Source organism: Alligator mississippiensis, chromosome 12 (assembly GCF_030867095.1).
Source record: "Alligator mississippiensis isolate rAllMis1 chromosome 12, rAllMis1, whole genome shotgun sequence".
NCBI classification, from domain to species: domain Eukaryota; kingdom Metazoa; phylum Chordata; order Crocodylia; family Alligatoridae; genus Alligator; species Alligator mississippiensis.
In genome coordinates this window covers 38850870-38874026 of record NC_081835.1, presented here as the reverse complement: position 1 = coordinate 38874026, position 23157 = coordinate 38850870, and the positions used below count along the sequence as shown (strand labels likewise).

Here is a 23157-nt window from a genome sequence, read left to right as displayed (position 1 = left end):
CTCCTGTAAAGACAGCATACCTAGTTTCCACAGCAAGTTAAAAAAGTCCTAACCCTTAACATTTATCCAAAGTTTTACAAGATGAAAAGGCACTAGTAGTGCTATAATAACACCAAGCATCCAGGTAATATTCAGCTGCATATTCACGCCAATAAAAAGAAGGAAATCTCTTTATGGTACCATCGTCCCTGTTCCTGGCTCAGTCCCAGGCTGGAAAGTGAGAAGCCTAAGCACTCTCACTAGCTACCAACAATGGGCAAAAGGTCAGTCCTCTGTCCAAGTAACACAAAAACACTATCTACCTAGCCAGGCCCAAGGGGTGTATTGTGCGGAGAGAGTGATGACCTCTGGAGAATCAGCTGGGTTTCTCTTTTGCTGCTTATACTAATTCTGTGAGGGAGTGTTAGGGTGACTATATTTGGATCTTGGGGAGCACTGGATTTGCAGCTGAATACAAGGCTTTACTCTGTCTCAGCGAAGTTGCTAACCACAAGGCAAAATGATACATTAAAAATAACATTGCAAATGCTTAGGCGAGCAGTTTTCTAACAAGGTCGTAGTGTTGAAGAGTATCGAGCCCATTGTGTAAGAAGAACAAGATGCAGCCCACCAGATATTGTCAGGAGACAAAGCAGAAGCAAGACCTTGGAGATGAAGAAGGAATCAGCAAGAAACCAGAAAGAACCAGCAAGTGACTGGAGGAAGCTAGGGTCAAAGTCTTGAGCATACACTCTTAGCCACTCATCCTTATGGGCCCACGGGCCGGGTGAGAACCCGGGTTCTAGATAATTTTAGGATTCTCTTCCCCAAAACCTGTCAGTCCTTTAGCTAAATTTAAATTTAATCTTTAACCTGAAATTATCTTTTCCATAATACATTTGTCTTCCTCTATTTAAATCAAGATATTGTTTTAAAAACAAAGAAAGGATTATGTGTTATATGCATTTAATAAGCTAATAATGTACCATTAAATCACTTCCTTAAGCCTTAAAGCAAGTGAGAAATGAAGTGCCTACCTTTGAGCAGACTTTAATGATATTGAGAGCATGAGTGGGAGCACAAGCTCATGCTCAAATGAAAATAGACAATATTGTGCGATACTACTTCCACCTGGTATGCAAACACCAAAGTTCTGCACCAATAATTCTTAGAACCTTAAATCATCTGGACTGCTCCACTTTCAAAATTTATGTTAGATTACTTATCATTAGACTTATTTAAAAAGTTGGAGGGGTACTAATCAAAGTTTCAAACATAACTTACAGAAACAAAATTTGATCATTTATAGTTCATTAACTTCCCTCACTCACTACAATGCTCTAAAATGATTTCAATTACATTAAAAAAATGAGAGTATAACAGTAAAGTTTGGTGGTAGAGAACAAGCAGAAGGATTGTAACCATTTTATAATTCATTTGTAGGTGGGTATGGCAATACTAAATCCTTGAGCTGAGTTTACAAAAGAACACTGACTGGAGATGAAGACTTAAAAGCTTCACTTAAAATTGAGGAAGTATCTAAAAATAAAGTGCAGTAGTGTGGTTATTTCTCAAAAAAGATCCAAGTAACAACAATAATTATGCATGTTCCTGCAGAAGGTGCCGTTCATACTGTTCCAGGGGGTCTTTGATATAAGTGTGTATTGGGCAGAATTTTACATGGTTGCAAGGGATGCATCCTATTGATGAGCCAGGGAGGTGGGGCAGCAAATCAACTAATTGTGACTACAACTTGATATTGTACCTAGCAGTTTGGAAAAAAAAAACCTCACTTGATGTTATAAGACTGTTAAAAGTTAATTATCTTAAACACATTAATTGTTTCTGCAGTTAGCATTAAGAGATATGGTCTTCTCTAGGTCAGAAAGCACAACACCATATTCATACCAATTCAATATAGATAGAAATATAAATATTCTTATCTAGGTAATTAATTATACAGTAAATTTAATGCAGATGAAAGATGCTAGATTTATAGCATCAGACTTCGTTCTTTTTTCAGCTAGAGGATACTTACATTATAGACAGTGGTAGCAAAGCTTCTCAGTGACCTCCCAGTTTACTTATGCCCTGAACTATCTTTTCTTCATGACTATTATATCATAGACCTTGATAAACCTGTCAGTTCTGATCATATAGCATGTTTTGTAAAGAGTACACATGCCCACCAAGAACTGAAGGCATGATCAGCTGTAATGTGTGTTGTGTTCCAAGTGGCTGTAAAAAGTGAAGGTAGAAATGTACATCACTGAAACAGAAGGTCTCCTTTTGAGGTGCTTTAAAAATGACCCTTGAAAAAACAACAACTTTGAAGATACCTTGCATGGAGACATCAGCAAAGAAGCAGCAATGCTAGGATACTATTAGAGATACTGGAGCAAATCTGTGGCACAGGTCCTGACCAGGGGAACCAGCTACTAGCCCCTCTCATCCCTCAACACAGGGAGATTGTGAACAGACAGAAAAGAATCCCACTTTATGGGAAAAGTTCCCTATTAAAATGCAACTCAAGACTGGCCCCAAATATTGAATCCTGGGCTAAGCTGCAGGGGGGAATGGGAGAGGGGAGGGCAAGACTTGAGAGTTACTGAATACACAAACAGAGCAATAATGCCCAAACATCCAGCCAAAAAATTATATTACCAAGTTTTTGAAGCCTTGTTAAAAAGGCAGCAGAAAGGAGAGAATCTGACACAAAGTTAATCACAAGGCATTCAGCTTTTGTAAGAAGTATGCTGTCCTTTCCCTTTCTTCTAGCCGATTTAATCATGATAATGCTTTAATCATGTTTATGTCCAAATAAATAGGATTACAATATCAGTCAAACACTGAAGGAGCCAATGTTTTACAAATGCACTTTCTGCTTCAGATTTCCACAGAATGCATTAATGAGAGCTGTTTGCCCTAATAGATGCATTTAGTTTATGAATATGTGAGAGAAGCATGGAGGGAACCCATCCTAAATCAGGCCTGCAATTTTTAATTCTACACATTACCCATGAATGCAGTCATAGGACAATTTTTTATTTTTTTTTTGAGGTGAGGCAGGGAGAGAGAGGGGAATGTTCAGCTTGGATGAAGTAATGCAATAAACTGCAATGAAACGTACTTGCGTCTATCAGTAAAGAAGTTGGGTTTATCAGCTTGCACAATGACCATGTCAAAGAGGTCCCGCCAATTCTTGCCAACCATGTGTTTCATTCCTTTATCTCTGAAGAGCAAGTGAAAAAAGTCAATAGGCAAGCAATTCTTTCCAATACTTATCTGTTTCCCCCATACCTTCCTTTGAGTAAAATCCATATGGATTTTTTAGTTTGGCTTAAAATAAAAATTTACTTGTTCAGTCTTGAAGCACAGAGACTCCATAAGCCTTTGATTCCATCTTAATGCATGTAAGAGCTGCACAATGATTTCATATTTATAGTAAGTGATCACTATCTTCTGCTATTGCCACCAAGGGATTCTCTCTCCTCTACCAGCAAAGCTCAGACCTCAACCCTATGCCTTCAGGTAACAGATCAAGCATGCCAGTTCAGAGGTGTTGCTGTCAGAATCAACAGTCTCTCACCCATTGACTCCTCAATCTACATTTTCACTGACTACCTGTCTTGTATGCATACCAGCCCAGCCTCTGGCTTCTTTACTTTTCATTCCATCCAGGAAGAGTGCACACCAACTGCAGAAACTCCCTTACCCTGACAAAGGGTTTTTGAACCCGAAAGCTTGCTTAATACTTGTTTTCCAACTATTTAAGCTGGTCTAATAAAAGATATCAGATTCACCCAAAGAAACTCATCTGCCCACAGAAACATGCAACTTACTGCATTCAAACTCTCAGAGAGGGTCTTTCAATGAGGTTTGCTATATAAAACATGTAGCTGTAGCCTGTCAATTTACAATGCATGAATCGATTATATACTCACACAAAGCTAAATGGGCTGTTCGTGATGAGGAAAAGCTTCTTGTTATGATTAACCAGTCGGTTTAGTACAGCATAAGTTTCATCTCCATGGAGAATGTACTTTTCTGTATCAAAAACCACAAAATTGTATTATTATTATTAAAACCAGCTTTCAAGAATCTCAGAACTTTTCCAAAAATAATTTTTAAGAAGGTCAGATATGATATTGTTCATAATTTTCAAAGGAATACAGAAGTCTTTATGCTTGGACACAGTGTCACAATCTTCCAGTAAGGTAAGACACAGAGAGCTGCACTAGCAACGAAATAAGAACTTTGAAATGGTTAAAATGCAGAAAGAGATCACAGCATGCCAAGAGGTAAAAACAGACCATTATTACCTCATAGCTTATATGAATCTACAGTGAAAAGATATAGTCTTTAATAGCTACTGCTTTCCTTTATGGTATGTTTTATCTTCAACTACTGGTGTTCTTCACTCACAACAAAGAAAAAAAAAAATACAGAAGAATGAAGCAACTGCTCTTTTGGTCAGTACCAAAATTTCTACTCCTTGGATAGCTGTTAGCAGCAATTCAGTCTGCCGATACCACTGTGAAGTTAATGATGTAGTTACACAGATATTTTATTGAATTCTTACACTTGGAATAAAGAAAATGTGCACACAAAAATCAAGATCAGATTCAGGAAAATGTTACTGACCCATGTCCTTCTCAATCCACTGGTACATCATTCCTTTTACATGAACATCTTTAATGGCATCCTGAAAAAAGAGAAAGATCAAAAAGCTTCAGATCTAAAACTGGCATCAGCATGACTACTGCCTATTTTCGCCAAGAAGGATCCGGCAGAATTACACATGGGTTATTTGCTGCAGGGATACAGAGAGAAACAGAGAAAGCCAAGGATATTTTGAATGGGGATTCACTATTATCATCACCACAAGCACCAGAATAAAATTTATGAATTTGGGTGTGATTGTGAAAGGAAAGTCAGCTACGTTCCATCTGGCTTCAAGTCAGCTATGTTCCACCTATGGGAATAAAGATAAAACTAATCTGCATTTTTTGTTTCTTTAAAAAACTGTTAGAAACAGAACAGATTTATATCAAAATCAATATTGCACCAATACTCAGGTGGCCCAAAATAGGACAGCCTGGGTTTGATTTATACATAGAGCCTGGGATCACTTTGTAAATGCAGCAGGCTACCTTCCCTTAAGTCATTCCATAGTCATTCCCAGGATCAACCTGGGTGGGTTCCAAAGGGATTCCCAAGAACGAGAACACCACAGGACAGAAGGGGGGTTGGGTTTGGTTTGGTTTGGTTTGGTTTGGTTTTGTTTTACACATGCTCCCGGGGGGGGGGGGGGGTCATCCTTAAATAAGAGTGGCTCCAAGAGCCCAGAGTACCCAAAACATCTTGCAGCATCTCATGTATTAGCATCCCCATGCTTTAAAACTGCAGTGGTGGCACTTTATCTAAAGCTTGTTCGATAAGCTTTAGTTAAAGTGCTCCTGCTACCATTCTGTAGCGATGCACAAGACATGGATGCTGGCTGGAACGTGGTAAGTACCACACTACAGCAGACTTGATTAAATCAACCTCCATTAAATCAAGTCTGCTCCAACACACTGCAATTACAGTGCATTGGAGCAGCCTCCTGGCTCCTGTATAGGCACCAAAGATGAAAGAACAGTCTTCTGCCATGCAGCACTGCTGGGCCTTAGAAAAGGAAGCCAGATGGAATGCATATTTGATTATCTGTTCTGACCAGAACTTTGCCAAGACTTAGGGGACTTACAAGGAAAGCAATTTTCTAAAGAGTGCTCTCCACTGGATCTACACACATGGAACTTTGAAAGGAAGAAATACAAAGAAAGAGACACCATCCCACTATTTTGACATCTCTACCCAAGAATACAAATAACCCCCAATGAACAAGATGCACTTAAGACACTTAATTCAAGAGCATTTAGAGATGGCTTTAAGCTGGCTAAAAAGGTACAAAACTACAATAGCACATGAAAACAGGTATTTTTGAGGGTCTGGGTGAGAAGATTAAAAATACCTTAAATTTTGCAGGTTATATAGAAGTTGACTTTCCCAAAAAACTTAGACAAACTAAAGTTTGCAAGTCCTCAGATGCAAGGTTTACTCTTTGTTTTTAATAGTTGATACATAAAGGCAATTGTTCACATAGTACCATTTCTACCCTGACAATGGAACTAAGTGGAAAATTAAAGGACATTTATTTGCCAAGTGGAGTACTTACAGTAAGGGAACAGAATGCTGGGCAATATTTGGTTGTGAACTCCTTAGCCCAATGCCAAAATAAATTTTAAAATAATAAAAAACCTAGCTGTACTGTAACTAAAGCCCAAGGAGAGCCATCTGGCATTTAAAAAAGCTCACCGATGGATGACAGGGCTGATAAGTGCCAAGAAACCTAATCAAATCCGAGGCAGAAAAACAAGCTGTTCACATGCTTCAGTTATTGGGGCACCCAGATAAGATATGAACTTTAGACCAGTACTTTGTATAAACAGCTGAGAAGTTTCCTTAGAATCACTACAAATGCTTAGCATGCCAACAGTGACCATTTCTTGCTGACTCACTAATGAGTTACAAAAAGTTTTGTCACTTTAACTTCTAGAAATATCCAATAACTCTCTGCAAGGAAGATTCCACATTGAGGGAATGCAGATGTTTTCCAGGGCATCTCCAATTCATCTGCATCACTATTGTGAGAATGCAGAATTCTGAGAAACAGTGATGGCATATTTCAGACCGGGAAGAGTACCATACTTGTTTCTACAAAAAAAAGTCCTCCTTTGCTGAATACTTTACAGGATGCATCAGATTCTTTGCCTTTAAAACATTAATCTCAGAGATTAGGGACACAAAAGGTAGGCTCTTACAGAAAAATCTATTTAAATCATCAAGTCTCAGAGCAAGAGATCACCTCTCCCAATCAAAGACCATAGAGCAAGACAATGCAACAGCCCAGATTAATTTTTTCTGCACCATTCTGCTTCTGCACTACACTAAGTAGCTACTAGATTATACCAATAGCCATTTTCTAAGTGTTCATCTAGAATTTAGACTACAGCCATTCAGAACTATAGGGTGGATCCATCCATGGTTTAGAAGGAATCACTGGAAGATGCCCTAAAGCTCACTCAAAAAAGAAATTAAAGGGTTGGGACGTATGTATCATAAGTACTCCAGAAATTAAACATTTCAGCCTTAGACTGACATACAGCCCCCTGCCACAAAACTTTGCTGGACTCCTTCAAAACTGCCAGGGCTGCAGGCACAGAAGGATTAAAAAAGGAAGCAAAGTCAACTGCCAGCAAGTACTTTGTAGCCTTTGTTTCCCCAGAGGCTGCAGAATCCTGAGACTCCTAATTAATGCCTTTTACCATTTACAGCAGGGGTTCTCAGTTTTTATGCTGTGGCACGGCAAATCACAGCCTAGAGGTGGCCACAGCCCGGCAAACCACGGCCCAGCAGTCAGCCTACTGCGGCCGGAATTTCCGGCTGGCAGACAGGTAAGAATACCGGTCTTACCTGGTAAGACGGGAGGGGGGTGGCGGCAAACCCTGTGCTGCCGTGGGCCCCGCTCATTTAACAAACTGTGCTTTAGAATGTTTAAAATAACCAAAGATAAAGCACTGGTGCCTTCTGCCCATCATCTCTCCTCTCCCCTACCCCCACCCCAAATAGCAAGGGGGGGGAGGATGAGGGGGGAAACTGTCCTCCATATTTTAATCACACAACCATTAAAATCATATCAGGTCAAAGAAATCTAGGTGAGGCTTAAGTTGGAATAAAAAAAAACAACAACCAGAAAACAAAAAACTTATGTTTTCTCCTTTAGAAAATTAGAATATCCTACCTACTGATAAATTTTGAATAATATCAGTGTGGTACAAAATTTTAACTGAACCTAGGAATTTGACCACACCAATAAACAGTTCCATAATCCCATCTGGAGAGTTGATAGAGATCCTGGCCATATTTGGTTGGCATTGCTAGATCACTATAAAATTGTTAAACTTTTTAAAAACTCCTTCTTAGAGTTAGCTTTACCACACCGCTTTACAAAAAAAAGATCAGACAAACAATGATCAGCAACAGTAAACTGAGTCTTCTTGAAGAAAGCTACAAATAAGCTATTAGCCATTAATTCTCTAGAATGTTTTTATTTAATAAATAGTGTGTTTAAATATAGTTGAAAAAAAAATAAAGGGTAAAAATGAAATATCCCTAAAACAGTGCAGAATTTGGATAATGTTCTTCATTAAATAATTAAATTATTTGGTCGCACGTGGAGCTGCAGCTAAAATGACCTCACAGGACTATCAAACAGAACTAACAAAATGTTGTGTCCCAGGCAAAACCCTGCTAGAAAGCAGGGGTGAGGAGTAGAGGTAGATGGTGAAGTGGGAAAGATGGTCAGGGTGGTTTGTTCTACCTGCCAGAAACTCAAAAGATCCCAGCTGCTGCTCCAGTATCATTGTCTGTCTGCTCTTGCCACAGCACAAAGATGCTCTACCCTAAAAAAGATTCCTTGCAGGGCAGGGCCACCATTCTGACTCCCCCAGTAAGTTGGTGTCCAGGGCTGGTGCCTTGTTCACTCACCCTTATTTATGCTACTTCTACCAAGTAAAGATGTTTAATGGTGACTTAGTAACATATGAATAGATCTCAAAAGCTATAAAAATATAGTAGTGGATGCTTCCTAATTTTGCTGCAGGCAGGAATTCATGATATTTCTCAGAATCAACAGTAGCTTATATTTGGATAGTACAAACCTCACAAAACAATAAATGGAATAACTAATTTTCAGTAACATCATATGTAGTATTTCATCCTTTTTTGATAATTTATACTCACAGATATATCCTTGTAAAGATGAATCTGGTCAAACTCAATGCCATGAGCTAGGAAATAATCAATAACAGAGGATAACAGTGTCATTTCAGGAAGAGAGAAGATGTCCATGAATTGTTTCAATGAAGGACCCTAGTCAAAAGGAAGAGAATACATAAGAAGATACTAAGAAATTCAGAAAGATAATTTAGGTCATTATGAAAAAGAGTTGCACCTTACAGCCATGTCACTTTTCATGGGTTTCCAATCACACTTCCTATCTATATAGAGCTGTTTTGTTTTCAGAAGACAGCACAGGAGAAAGCCCAGCAGCTATAGGAAGCATCAGCAGCTGATGGCCCTCTGCCCTAAAAATGCACAGGCACCTAAGTTTTAAAAAGTACTTGATAAAATAGATTTATTGGTTATTACTGTCATTAAATAAAAGTACTTTTACAAAGGACAAGGAGAATTAACATCATAATCTGAGACTTCAACAAAATACGATACTCTTAATTTCCAGTAAAGTCACTATTTTACATTGCACTGAGATAAAGCTATTGCACTACAGAAGAGGCTGCAACAATCTCTGCAGGATGCATACGTCTAGCTCACAAGAAAGTCAAGTCTTTGCCAAATGTTTATGTGCTTCAAGACCCTTGGATGCAAAGTACTGAGACAAATATGCTCACTTAATTAAATTCCTGATGAGGTTTCGCTTGGTATTTAAATCAGGGAAGTACCACAATTGTTATAGTTTAACTACCATATTTACTCAAATCCAAGATAAGGGTTTCCCCCTCCACTATTCAACATGGGCAGGGGAGGGGGGAATCTCACCTTAGATGCAGGTATTGACTAGGGGCAGACAGCTGTTCTGGCTCTGACCCTGGCCTGGAGCTGTATCTGCTGCCTTCCCCAGACCAGGGCCAAAGCTATTGCTGCTACTGCAGCCTGGTTGAGCCCAGGGTGGCTCAAGTGGCTCATATGGGGAGGGAAGCATGGGAAAAACTACAAGGTGTGTGGCCCAAGGGGAGCACAGGAGAGACTATGTAGTGGCTCCAACTCCAGCTCCAGCCTTGACCAGGGCCGGGGCCACTGCTGTTGCCTGCCATGGGCCAGGGCCAGTTATCAGTGCTGCTGCTGTCAGACCACAGCTGGGCCTAGAGCCAGAGCTGCAGCACAAGGTGAGCAGCAGGCAGGGAGTGGACTGGGGGCCAAAGGGCCAGCAGAGGCAAGGTGTGGAAGGGGCAGGAGACGGGTGTTAGGCCACCTGCCACTGCTTTCCCTGCCACTTGTCCACCTGCCATTACTTTCCCAATCACAGTGGTAGAAAGGAAAAAATTAAGACAACCTTCCAGCAGTTAGATTCTATGCATGGAAAATTATAACAAAATTGATCATTTTCTATGTACAGAATCTAAGTACTGGGGGACTGCCTTAAATTCAAAGTCATCTTGGATTTAGGTAAATACAGTAAGTATGTTCAAATCCTAACCATAGGCAGAAAACTTGCCAAACAGCCAATCATACTAAAAGGGAAAGCAGCAAAACCAACAAGAACAATTTCATAACTACTTAAAACTTCCTTGTTATTTCATTTCCATTACTTATGCACTCACTCAATTCCAACTTTTGCTTAAAGTAAATTAACAAAAGTTAGTAAACAAGCTATTGGCTAAACCTGGCAACATTTTGATGATGGTATCTGAGGAGTAGCATCTGCTCAGAAGATTAGTTTTAAACCACGAAGTCTAGTTTAATACAGTATGTCAGTTTTACAAATAGAGCTACCCCTATCAAACACCTTAAGTACCACTGCATTCCATTTATACTTTCTGCACTAACATATGGAAAAGAACTTGCCAAATTCCTCTGGAGAGCTAAAGCTTGAGTCAGTTTGTTTTTCATTTGTCTACTGCAGTGGTTCCCAACCTTTTTAGACTCAAAATACCCCTTGGTAAGTACCAGCTCTTAGCTTTCACTCTTTTTTGACTATGGAAAAATAACAGCAATCTTCTGCTGCAAAGAACACAGAAAGACCACAACAGTTCATAATGTTTTTGACAGTATGGATTCCTATTTGAAGTATCTGGGTTTATCTTACAAATCACGTGTTAGTATTTGCAAATCTAGTAGTGCTAACATTGTATGGCACCCTAGTGCTAACATTGTATGGCACCCTTAAAGGATTCTCACAGCACCTAAGGGTGCCATGGCAGCCTAGCTGAGAATTGCTGGTCTATGGTTGTGGAAGCAGTTAATGAACCTTAAATGATAGAAAGGCAGTTGGGGAAATGCTTAGAACTAAAGAATCTATTTGTCAAAGAAGTCTGCATACTTGCTGCAAGGCATAATACCTCTTTGGAGCCATAAACAAATCCTTGGCAAGTAGGAATATATATGTTCAGCAAAAACTAGGATTTTGGTCGTCTCCAATTGAACGTGTGTAGAATATGAACAATTCTTTTGTTAATCATTTAAATTCTGTTTTCCAGTTGCCCCTTATTAAATTGTAACCGAATAAATCATTCTGAAGATGTCACAGAAGATGAACACATTAAACGCATTACATTCTCAAGAGACCAATTTAGCTTTGAACAATACAGCAGAGACAAATTGATGAATTTCAAGTTAAGTATACCATGAGGAGAGATCTGCTGCTTCTTTGGGTCCTGTATTCTAGTAAAAAATCCTATGCATACTATTGTGTTTGGACCAAGAGTCTGGAAGAGAATTAGGAAAAAAAAATCTATTTATCTGGAGGATAAATCTGTTGGTGTCACTGACAATTTTTGCTACTTGGGTTCTACAATCAGCAGGAACCTTGACTTTCAGACTGAACTAACAGAATTGGAAAAATCAGCTAAGAATTTTGGGCTATTACAGAAACATGTATGGAATAACAATGAACTATCAGCTAAGGTAAAGGTGTGAAACTATCAGACTTGTATGCTGTCATCCCTGCTTTATGGTTCAAAAACTTGGACTACATATGCTAAGCACATTAAGAAACTGAACAGCTTCCTCATGAGATGTCTGTCTAAGATCGCAAAAATTAAGTGGGAAGTCAGAGTACCAAGACACAGAGGTACGGGAGCACACAGGACTGACACACTTAGAAAACCTCTATCAAGAAGAGGAGGTTACAATGGATCAGCCATGTCAGGAGAATGGGAGGAGACCATATCCCCAAAAACATTTTGTAGAGAGATTTGAGGCTGATCTAGAAAGTGAGGTTGCCCTCTATGGTAGTACCACGATGTATGCAAAAATTATAATGAAGTTGTCCAACATCCACATAGAAAGCTGGGAGAAGAGCGCAAAATCCCAGTTTACCTGGAGGGAATATCTGGCATTGGGTGCAGCTCAGCCTGAAGCAGTTTTGAACCAGAGGATGGAATCAAAGCAAAGAAGAAGAAAGCAGCATGCTATAAAACTTGGACCCAACTCAGACAACATACAAATCTGTGAAACTTCTAACAAGCTATGTCACTCTCGAACTGAGCTTGTCAACCACAAACAGATTCATCAGGCATCTGACTAGACCTCTTATGTATACCTATGAACCAGAGGACTGACAGTTAGCTAAAATATCAACAAGGATCAAATGAACACTATGCCAAAGGGCTAGACCAGTAAGTGAGCAAATCTGAGTGCTGGATTTCTAATTAGAGACAGGAGTATATTTTGTCATATCAAGACCACTTTCCTAAATCTCTCTCACATATGTAGAGTACCACTGATGGTCACCTGAACAAATTATATCTTCCCTGTCTGCACTACAGGAATATTCTTCATGTGAAAAAGTGGAGAAAAGCATTAAGAAAATATAAATAAGAAGTGGAGAAAAGGATTAAGATATAAATAATTTCCATGCTACTAAAAATATAAGCCATACTGAGAGACAGAGAGAGGCATGTAGCTTTGTAAAGGCACTATTACTAAAACAACTACACTTCAAAATGGAAGGAAAGTCTGAGTTTGAATTTTGTAATAATGCTTACACCAGTCTAATGCTCTTCCTGAAGTTGTCTGAAGCCAGCTTTCCTTGGGAGTGCTGTATGTAGAGACACTTTGTTTGTCTAGAATATTCAGAAAGTGATTTCAGAGCTGAGAACAAGTTCTAGGCATAAACAAAGTATCTACTGTCCTAAAGAGCAAACTGTTCAGACTAGCTGTTTCCAGGATAGAGGAATCAAAGTGACCTCATGTTGTTGACTTAACACAGCTGACCTGCAGGGGTTTTGGTGAAATGGATTAAGTCTGGTCTTCTTCTACAAGGACAGATTTGCTTTTCACAAGAGATTTAATAAACAAGGAGCCTAAAATAAAACATAAGGAGGGTCAGGGCAGGGATTTATGATTTTGTTCTTCTCAAAGCTTCTATGACATGAAGCTAGATGCTTCTAAAAGTCCCTCCCCACCATGTGCACACACCCACCCCCTTGTTTCTTTCCCTCCTCCTGTAGCCCCTATATGGGCAAATTTAAGAGTTCCAGTAGAAGAAAGATAGAAGAATGAATACTTCCAGATCTTGAACTGCCAGTAAACATTTACAAACACCCAGAATCCACCCCACTTAAAATATTTAAACATGGCTTCTGGAGCCTAAGGCAATAGGAACTATATCAAACTTTTCTGGATGTTTGTGCTGTAGGTACAGGTACTAGAATAATGATCAGGGTACAAGTGTACATCCATTTGCTGCGATTTAAAACAAATCAGCCAACAGAACAAGAGAAACAAACATTAGAACTAACGTAATTACCCAAAAAAGGCTTCATCTGAAATTTTTTTAAATGATCATATTTTTACATTTGTTTAACTGTTCACAAATTTAAAGATGCATACCTAATGAATCAAAAGAAGAATGCATCACATGATTCCTATGCCACCATTTTAATTTGTGATGAATGAGATTCAGGTAGGAGGCTCCTTTCCTTATATATGAAAATGGAATTATCTGAAGGTGCAGGAAGCCCAGTGTAGTTGAAGCCATTTACAGATTTTGCATGATGCTTCCACATATTTGTTAGTAATTAAAATTTAAAGTTTCAGCTACATGACAGGATAGATTTTAAAATCTATTTACTGCAAAACAAGTTTGAAAGGTGTTCTCTACTCTCAAAAGATTTACAACTCATGCCCACGTTTTGCCTTATGGCTGAGCTGTCCAGTAAGGATGCATATCCTGAAAGGGCATGCTTTTTAGATGGCATTTCTGTACATTAGAAACTAGACAAAAGTTCACACATTACAGAGAACACTTTGTGGATGGCCTGATGATTTTGTCACATGCGTGATGGATTGGATTTGACCAATGGGTCTAAAAGATGAAGCACCTTTTATCTGTTAGACTCTGGCAACCTCACCTCTCAGTTATTCAGTCCTGAACCAATACTCCAATCATTTAGAATCATTTCAGACAGTTGGTAGCTTCTTCACCCTTTAGTTAAGCTCCACAGAATGACTTTTTCAAATATTTTAAGGTCTCTCCCTTTTCAAATTTGCATAAACTATAAGAATTTAGTCCTTATGCATTTAATTTTTTAGCTGACAGGGAAAAATAATTCTACATCTCAATGTTAAGGAATGCATTGAAGTAGTTATTTCAATACCTTGCCATAGAAGTCACTCATCTGGTACAGAGGGATGTGTTGTGTACCCCCATACAACTCAATAACCTCTTCATCAGGCACAGGTCTTAGCCCCCTACAAGATAAAATTAAAGTCAGTGGATCACAATTAAATGCCAGCAGTTATTGGGATGCAAAAAGAAGGGCAGAGAAAAAGGCAAACTCTTCCTCTACTTTAGAACTTAAAAAAAAAAGACATTGCCACAATGTTAGTTTTAAATTCCAAATGCAATTTTGCACATATCAGGAGTTCTGAAATAGCAGCAACAAAAATATTCCATCAGACACTTAAAATAGTTAAGAAGCTCAACCCTCTGCTTGATTGAGAAGTGTTATTTGCTCTCAACTTGAAGGGGGAAAAAAAAACCAAAAAACTCTTATCACTACAACTTTTTGTTCCAAGCTTGGAAATATACCACTGAAGGTAGCTGGCCTTGATCATGCCACAACAAAACTGACTAATGCAAGGAACAAGACTTCCCAAGAATCTTTATGATACCTGTAGATAGTTTGTTCAGTATTCAATGTTTTACAGTTGTTTAATTTTAATACTCAAGAAAATAGTGTCTTAAAGAAAATATAAATCAAAGATAATCTTATTCTTTATACAAGTCTACTTTTTGCCATGTTTTAGTGTAACTTTAAAAAATGTAATAGGTTTTATTAGTTTACAGATGCATGCACTTGATTAGTTATTTTCCAAACTGTTACTCAATAAGCAGTGATCTTACCCTTCTTTTTAAATCAACAAGTGAGAATGTTTCCCTTGGGAAGAGTGTTTGAAGGTACTGAATGTTTGTTTAAAAAAATTAAACAGATTTAAACAAGTTCTTCATAATAAACCCACTCAAGAAGCTTCTGTGAAGTATGAGGCAATTCCAGAAAACCAATAACAAACTTGTATGCAAGGAAAAATTCCCAGAGGTAGAATGTATTAAGATTTTAACTTAACTGGAGCTTAGCTACAAAAAACACAAAATTCAAAGAAAAACATTTGGCTTCAGTGCTCAGGGAGAATATGATGCCATTCTGAGGGCTTTGATACAGGATTAAAGATACAGCTTACAATCCGCATAATCTTTCATGCTTTGTCCAAAAATATATTATTAATTGGAAAAGCATACAGGATGATTTAAGGTTTTTAAAGAGGAGAACATTCCTTTCTCCCATAGTATCACTTAGAGCCAATGTCCTTAAAATTAAAGCTTGTGGGAATAATCAGCAAGGGTGGCCTTAATTTGGGAGGGGCACTATTTAGATAACTACTATAAACCTCAAAGCCTCATTGATACCAGTGGAAATAAATGCTAAGTAAGGACAAATGTTAGGATCTAATGAATGGAGCATTCCTGAATCAATTCTTTAATTTAGAGCAGTGGTTCTCAACCATTTTAGATTCAAGCAACCACTCAAACAATGTCAACTTTTAACTTTTACTTACTTTTTTTTTTTTTTTTTTACTATGGAAAAATAGAGCAATTATCTGCTGCAAAGAACTGAGAGAACCACAACAGGTAAGAATGTTTTGACACTATAGATTACTATTTGAAATCTCTGGGTTTATCTTGTGAATCATGCACATGTTTGCACACCTAATAGTATTAATAACACTCTATGACACCCTCAAAAGCATCTCACAGCACCCTGTTTGACAATCACCGACTTCATTCTATCAACTTTTTGCTTGACAAAAACTGAAGCCAATTATACAGGCAATATTTTTATACCACAGCTGAATTCAAGAGGCACTACAGGTTATAGGATGGAAATCAAAACCTGATTGAAGTCTCTTGCCAAATATAACACATGCTACTGGAAAGTAAATGAGGATCTCGTATGCAAGAGAGGGACCTTGGAGGAACAAAGGGTGGGCAAGAGGGTTAAAAGATACGCCAACTCATTTTGTACATCTGTCCCCCATGTTGCAATGACAAAAAGTTCACTTCTATCTGAATCTAATGCCAACATCTCATTGCAGAAGTCCCTAGCTACTTCTTTCAATTTAGAAAGTTGTATTTTAGGTACAGTTTTTGACCTTCCAATTAAAGGAATGCACCACAATCAGAAGCACCAATGCCTCAAAGGCAGTAACAGGCACAATATCACTTAATATGGTAGCACAAGCTGGGTAATCAGACAGAAAATATTATAGATGGCGTCAGCTTTTTTTTCCAGTCTAATGATGTTATATGTTGTAATGTGTGCGCTTAAAGTTGTTTCTGTTCATGCCAACAGTAGTCATGAAAATTAACAAACTATTATGGTGACCCATTTTCAGGTACAAAGGAAAGGCAGGGAGAGGAGAAGTCGGGCTCACATGTTCCTGCGTCAGCCATTATTAACCTTCACTACTCTGTCTCAGTGTAAATGGCTTGTTTGCTTAATGTTGGCAAATATTTGACATCACTTATTCTGGGGGACGCTCAAAAACCCAGAACAAATTTTAGAGGTAAGGTGGGGATATTAGTCATGAGTTGCTTGGATCTTTATTTGGAAAAATATTTAACTATTCCAGCCAGCTAAAGAAAGGCAAAACATTACTTTGCTCTATATTCTTGGAATGGCCCCAAAGAACGTGCAAACCAAAGGCTCTCATGTTACTTTGCATTTATTCCCTGGCTTCTAAAAGATAAATCTAATCCTGCAAGTGCTCACCACACCCAAATCTCAGTGAAATCAATGGGACTTGCTGGCACTTAAGACCTGTTTAAGACTTGCCATGGAATAGGAAGAGCTTTTAAATCAAGAACGTCATTCCCAACTTGAATTAGTCCAACAGCTGCCAAGACACAGCATGCAGAAGCAATGAAAGTGACTATGTGGGTTACTAACGTTCTAGTCAAGGACTTGTAGCCTGCTCTCAGCCTTTTCTTATTGAAGAAATGCAATCCTGACTCGTTGGCTTATTAGATAATTTTTCCTTTACCCTCCTAGAAAATCATCCCATTCCAAAGAAATTCAAAGCTACCTCTTCATTTTCACTTGCAAAGGACTTTCGTCATAGCTTTCCAACATGAGCAGAATTTTGTCAGCGTGGCTCTTGCACATATGAACTTCTCTGTAAAGAAAGTCTCTCCCTAGTATAATAATTTAGTTGCATAAATTGCCTACACACATTTCTCTACAACTTAGCCTGAGTGGGATAAGTAATCCTATGCATCATTACCCGCAAGACAAAAGTTTGAGCCTTTACTCCCACACTTGGCTCAAAATGCTTGAGCAAAGCAGACACATGTAAGTGCACGTCAGACAAAGCAAGTAGGAACAGGAAAAGCTAGAGAAGGCTGCTTTTCACTCTAAGTTACATTTTGAGATTTTTGTGATTCGACTTTGAATGTGAAGTGTTGAACATTTAGTAAAGTGTGTTCTCATCTGACAGACCTATATGCAGTGCCCAACTGGACATAGTGGAAAGCATCAATCTTCATCAGAAGGCTCTGTGAATAGAAATACAAAATGCCTATTTACCTATGTTTATTCAAGAAGAACCTAAATAAGTTTGACGTCCTGATTACTTTAATTGCAGTTAAATTAAATCTCAGTTGTGAATACATTTAAAAAACTGTGTTTAAAACCACCCTGCAACAGGTTTGGAAACAGCGTTCCCTCTAAGTTGTATGGCATGCGCAGCTGTGCAGACATCTGGCAGAGCAGCATGAGTGTGCCTGTGCAGCTGCGCACGCCACACAGCTTAGAGGGAACGCTGTTTGGAAGCATCACAAAGAAATGTACCACAGACAAGGTTCTACTGCATCTCTCTGAAAAAGGCTACAGATAGAAAAGAAATGTAGGACTTATAACAGAACATTATCTTAATGTTATATCTCACATTAGAAAGTACATATTTCAGAGGAAGTCCTTATCTGTACAGATCTATATGCAATCACATTTGACTTGAGCAAAATGAAACATGCTTCCCTCCCCCGCAACAAAAGGAAGCTGGGCAAGTCTCTTTTGTTGAAAGTTCTCTTCTTCACAGGTTTATTTCTTCTCTCATCTCGGTACTATGTAGCCATAGCTGGAATTTCTTAGCCAAAGACAGAACAGACTCATGCTTTACAACTGCAAACCACAGATAAAGGTGTAATATCAGAGCTATTTACCTATTCACCACTATGAAAGCAGGTTATTCCCTAATATTCCTAAACACTATCTCTCCAGTGAATATCCACAGTAACTACACAAGCTTCAGATCTGTAGAAGTATTAAAAAAAGTTATACAAAAATGAAAAGATCTGCTTTGGATTTATTCTGTATACTACTATCTACCTATCTTACTCTCAGATTGGCAACTATTCTCACAATGTTTAAGGTGACACCCAGAGGTCCTAAGAACAAGTGGTACCTTGCTATGCTGTAAGAGGACACAGTCCTTGCCCCAGAGAGGTTACAAGGGAGGAATAAGCAGGTAAAGAAAATAATCCACAGTATATATTCTATTGAAAATCATTTCAATCATGTCATTACAAGAAAGAGATATTCAAAGAACTCCTTCCTGTAGTATCAGTACACCGGAAGTATGAAGCAGATGTGCGTGACTTACCTTTTTTACATCATAGTGAAGTCCTCGTATGGCAAATCCTGGAATGTAGTCATATTTCCCAAGCCCTTCTGGATACTTTAAAAAAAACCAAGCACACAATAAGAACATTGTTAGTTTAATGCAACAAAGAAGTTTTTACAAGAATTAATAATTTGGCAGACTGATCTGGCTTTCTATCCATAAAAACCTACTATCCCACATCCAACAGTGGCCCAAATACTCAAGATACTAAAAGACCATAATGTAATTTTACAAATCTGAGGTTCTTGAGTAAGCAATTGAATTCCTGATCCTTACAGCACCTAGCTGGTATCCTGAAGATATGGTTGCAATATGTTGGCAGGAATGATGAATCTGTTTATGAAGCCAATCACACATGGGAGGCTTTTCCTGAGGTTTGAGAAGATAAATTTCATCCAGTCATTGATTTCTGAGGGATGTCAGCTTTCAGTTTATTTCTCCTCCTTTCCTCTGTTTTCTAATCTTTATGGGTATTTATACATGTGTGGCAGGAGTGAGGGGTGGAGGGGAGGGAACGCTTTAAATTAGAGTGGCTGCAAGAGCTACTCTTATTAAAGCATCTGGAGCTTCACATGTGTGGAAGAATGTCATCCCAGTTTCTTCCCAGACTCTCCCATTACATTTTTTCCTTGCCATTGTCTTCCCACCTGTCTGTCAATTTGGTTGCCCCGGGTTACTGCAGATGCAAGTGACTTCAGGTAAGAGGGTGGGAACTCCACCTCTATTGTGTTGGCACTGACCTCATGGCATGGGGACAGGGGCTTGAGCCCATATCACTCTCTTAGGTAACCAGTGATGCTTGTTAAATTGGCTGGTTGGCATCAAACAACACCTGGCCTTGATTGCATCTCACAGGTGATGTCAAAAGGGCTATAAAAAGCTAAGAGTCTCCAGAAGGAGGGCAGCAGCCAAGTTAAGTTACATATAGCAGCTGGAACATCTGCAACTCTCTTTGGTGAGGGTGTTGAGGGAAATTCGGGGGAGGGACGAAATGGCAGATATAGGGGAGTTGGCGGAAGGGCAGGTGGGGAGGGTCTGGAAGGGGATAGTGGGAAAGAGGTGGAAGGGGGAGCACGAGGATTTTGCATGGAGGGTTGTTAGGAGGGTGATACCGGTGAGGGCAGAGCAGAGGAAATGGGGGTTGCTGCGGTCGGGGGAGTGTCTAAGAGAATTATGTGGGAGGGAGGAAACTGTGTTTCACGTGTTATAGGAGTGTTTTTTTGCACAGAGGGTTTGGCAGCGGGTGGCGGGGTTCTGTAAAGCGATAGGGTGGGGAGATTGTGTGAGTTACGAGGGGGCGGTGTATGGTTTGGTAAGGCAGAAGGTGAAGGAATGGGAAATTCGGATATTATTATTGTGTACACGGGTGGCGGTGTGGAAAACGAGGTGTCTATTGGTTCAGAAGGGGCTTTATTTCACTTCACGGGAATGTGTTTATTTAGTATACGCGGAATTGGAGTATTATAGGAGGAAAGGGGAAGGGGAGTGGGAAGGGATTGATTGAAGGAAGTTGTTTGAGTAGGAGGGAAGGGAAGGAGAAGGGAAGGTTCAAGAGAAACAATGTTATGATGTATGTTATGTGTTGATAAATGAGACGGAGTTGAAATGTTTTGAGTTGATTATGTAAAAGGGGGAGAAGCGTTTGTTTGTTTGTTCGGGAAAGATTCTTCTGTTATGATGTGAATGTTGTTGTCTTGAGTTTTGAAGCGAGAAAGCTGGTGTTGAGTTGAAAGTTTTATGGTTTTGATACTTTGTAATAAAAAACACAAATAAATCTTGGAGGTAAGAGATTGAAGCAGAAAAAAAAAAAAATCTGCAACTCTCTTTGGTACCTTTTTCCAAGTCTTAGTAAAATGATGATTAGACAACATTGAGATGTCTTTTATTTGAATATGCAGCTATTGGAAGACTGATGCTTGCAGTGTTACAGTTAGCACAGAGTAACCGCAAAATGATAAAGATTTGTGAAAAGTGGTAATTATGTAAATTCACAAGAAAACGTCACATAACATGCTTAACAAAAGTAGTTTTAAGAACTAAAAATAAAATTGATTAATTAAACACACATTCATCCCATTAGCAAAAGGTTACCTTGTACTGTTCAATTAAGATGTCTCTGGCAGTGTTGAAAATCATTGAGTGTAATAAATTAGAATATTGTGCTAATGTATAATCATAATCAAAGCCATAGATCTCAACGTCTCCCAGGCTGATTTCATTATTTGCATAGATAGCTGCAGGGTTAAGGAGATTGCAGACCCCTGGTGGAAGGAGATCTGGAAAAAAAAGAGAGGGGAAAGTAAAAATACAGTCAAATTAAGTTTCAGCTCTTTGTTTTTGGATCCGATAGCAGTTGGGGCTACTACTACAAAAAAGAGGAAAGGGATTTAGTCCAATAAGCTTAGACAGTGAAAGTGACTATTAAAATAGTTTACTCTTCAAGAAAGACATCATGAAAACTTCTAGCTATGTCTTCATGCCTTGTGAATATGGCAAGTAGGACTGATGCTGAGTATCAACCAGATGTAAGGTACTGGCCTATATAGAAGTCATGTAAGTTGGGGGTTTTAGAACTGTCAGAGTTCTAGGATTAACAGCTGGCAGCTAGAGGATTTGCTGAACAGGTAGTGTAAAAGGAAAATCTTTACATATAGCCTTAGAAAATATATACTATTTTTTTAATTTAAAAAAAATATGGGCAATATAAGCTTCAAATATAAGAAGCCTGAAACCTTTATAACAGACTTCAAATTTTGTTATTTGGAAATTTATTCCCAACAGATCTACGGAGAACAGAACAATTATCCAAATTTAGTTTGGTTGTTCATTTGTTGTACCCACATTGATGTTATGTGCACATACCAAATTTATTTTTCATAAAACAAGCAAAAAACCGAGCAAAAAAAAACAAAATAAACAAGCTAAGTTCCTAAAGTATAAGGCTGATAAAGACAGATTCTCTACTTTGTTCTGATAAATCAACTGCAGAGCCATATTTCATAGGCCTTACACATACACAGCAGGTGTGTAGGTGTCACAAAAAATGGTTATCCAGGTATAATTTCTATCTCAGCTGTAAGTGATATTAAAAAAAAAAAAAAAAAAAAAGGAAAGGAAAAGAGGGAGGGGAAAGGGGTTTACACCGGGGCTGTCCAATTTCTAAGCCCCCAGGGGTCACACACACCAGGGGCCGCACCAGTCAAGCCACTAGGCCATCCAAAAATCTCCCCCCAACAAGCTCCTTGCTCTAAGCCCCTGCCCCATCAGGAAATGCCCTGGTTTAGACCATTTTGCTCAGGATGACAAAATGACTGTCTTGTTGAAGTCCGGTGTAGCAGACTATGACAGATGCCAGGCCTACCCATCTCCACAACAAATCAGTGGGCACATCTACACATGCACTTTAAGGCACAGTAGCCTATTCTGTGTATTAAACTGATGCGTAAAACACCATGCTAATATACTAATGCGCAGTAATCCAATAAGCTTAGTAGGGTACTGTGCATTGTGTCACTAAAAAAAAACATGCACTTGTGCTACAGCACATTTGCATGTTAATTTAGTACCTCATATTGGAGGGTGCCTGTACATAAGCAAAGAAGCTACTCTGACATTTGAATTGCAGTGCATCAGAGCAGACTCAATTAATCGAGTCTGCTGAAGCGTGATAGTTACAGTGCTTCAGCAGCCTCCCCCATTCCCACACTTCATGGGGGAAATCATGTCAGTACACTTAACAATGCTAACATTACACTGCATGCCACAGTACCATTGAAAGGCTCTCGAGGCATATCAGGGATGTCATGGCATCATGATTGAAAAGCAATGCTTTAGAGCATTATTTGAAGTCGCATTTCATTGCAGTGTTTTCAGCCATTCAGCATAGTTGTACCAGCTACATTTCAAATACTATGAAATTTCTTCCTACTAAATATGTCTTCATTCTCTACTTCATGTTAAAGTTTAAAACAATTCTTTATTCCAATTAACAGCTCTGGAAAAAGTTATCCTTTTCCTCTACACAGTTCACAGCCCTAATTATGTGCTTGGTTGCTTTTTAAAAAAAACAACCAAACAAAAACAAACAAACAAACAAAAAACAACCCACACACAGCTACACACTAAGCTACAATGGTTAGGGAGGTGGGTATTACA

At 38.8% G+C, this 23157-nt stretch overlaps 1 protein-coding gene across 2 annotated transcripts in view; it reads right to left on the bottom strand.

The window, feature by feature from the left end:
- Window positions 1-23157, bottom strand: part of NT5DC2 (5'-nucleotidase domain containing 2) — a 59180-nt gene that overhangs the window by 26675 nt on the left and 9348 nt on the right. The window contains exons 2-9 of one of the 2 annotated variants that reach the window (XM_019490001.2): window positions 21094-21278; window positions 18982-19056; window positions 17820-17875; window positions 14421-14514; window positions 8824-8952; window positions 4624-4684; window positions 3924-4026; window positions 3110-3211 (exon numbers count right to left, since the gene is read on the bottom strand). In XM_019490001.2, the coding sequence (XP_019345546.2) occupies window positions 3110-3211; window positions 3924-4026; window positions 4624-4684; window positions 8824-8952; window positions 14421-14514; window positions 17820-17875; window positions 18982-19056; window positions 21094-21278 (805 nt within the window). The remainder of the gene's footprint in view (window positions 1-3109; window positions 3212-3923; window positions 4027-4623; window positions 4685-8823; window positions 8953-14420; window positions 14515-17819; window positions 17876-18981; window positions 19057-21093; window positions 21279-23157) is intronic. The other variant, XM_059716089.1, reaches the window with a different exon arrangement.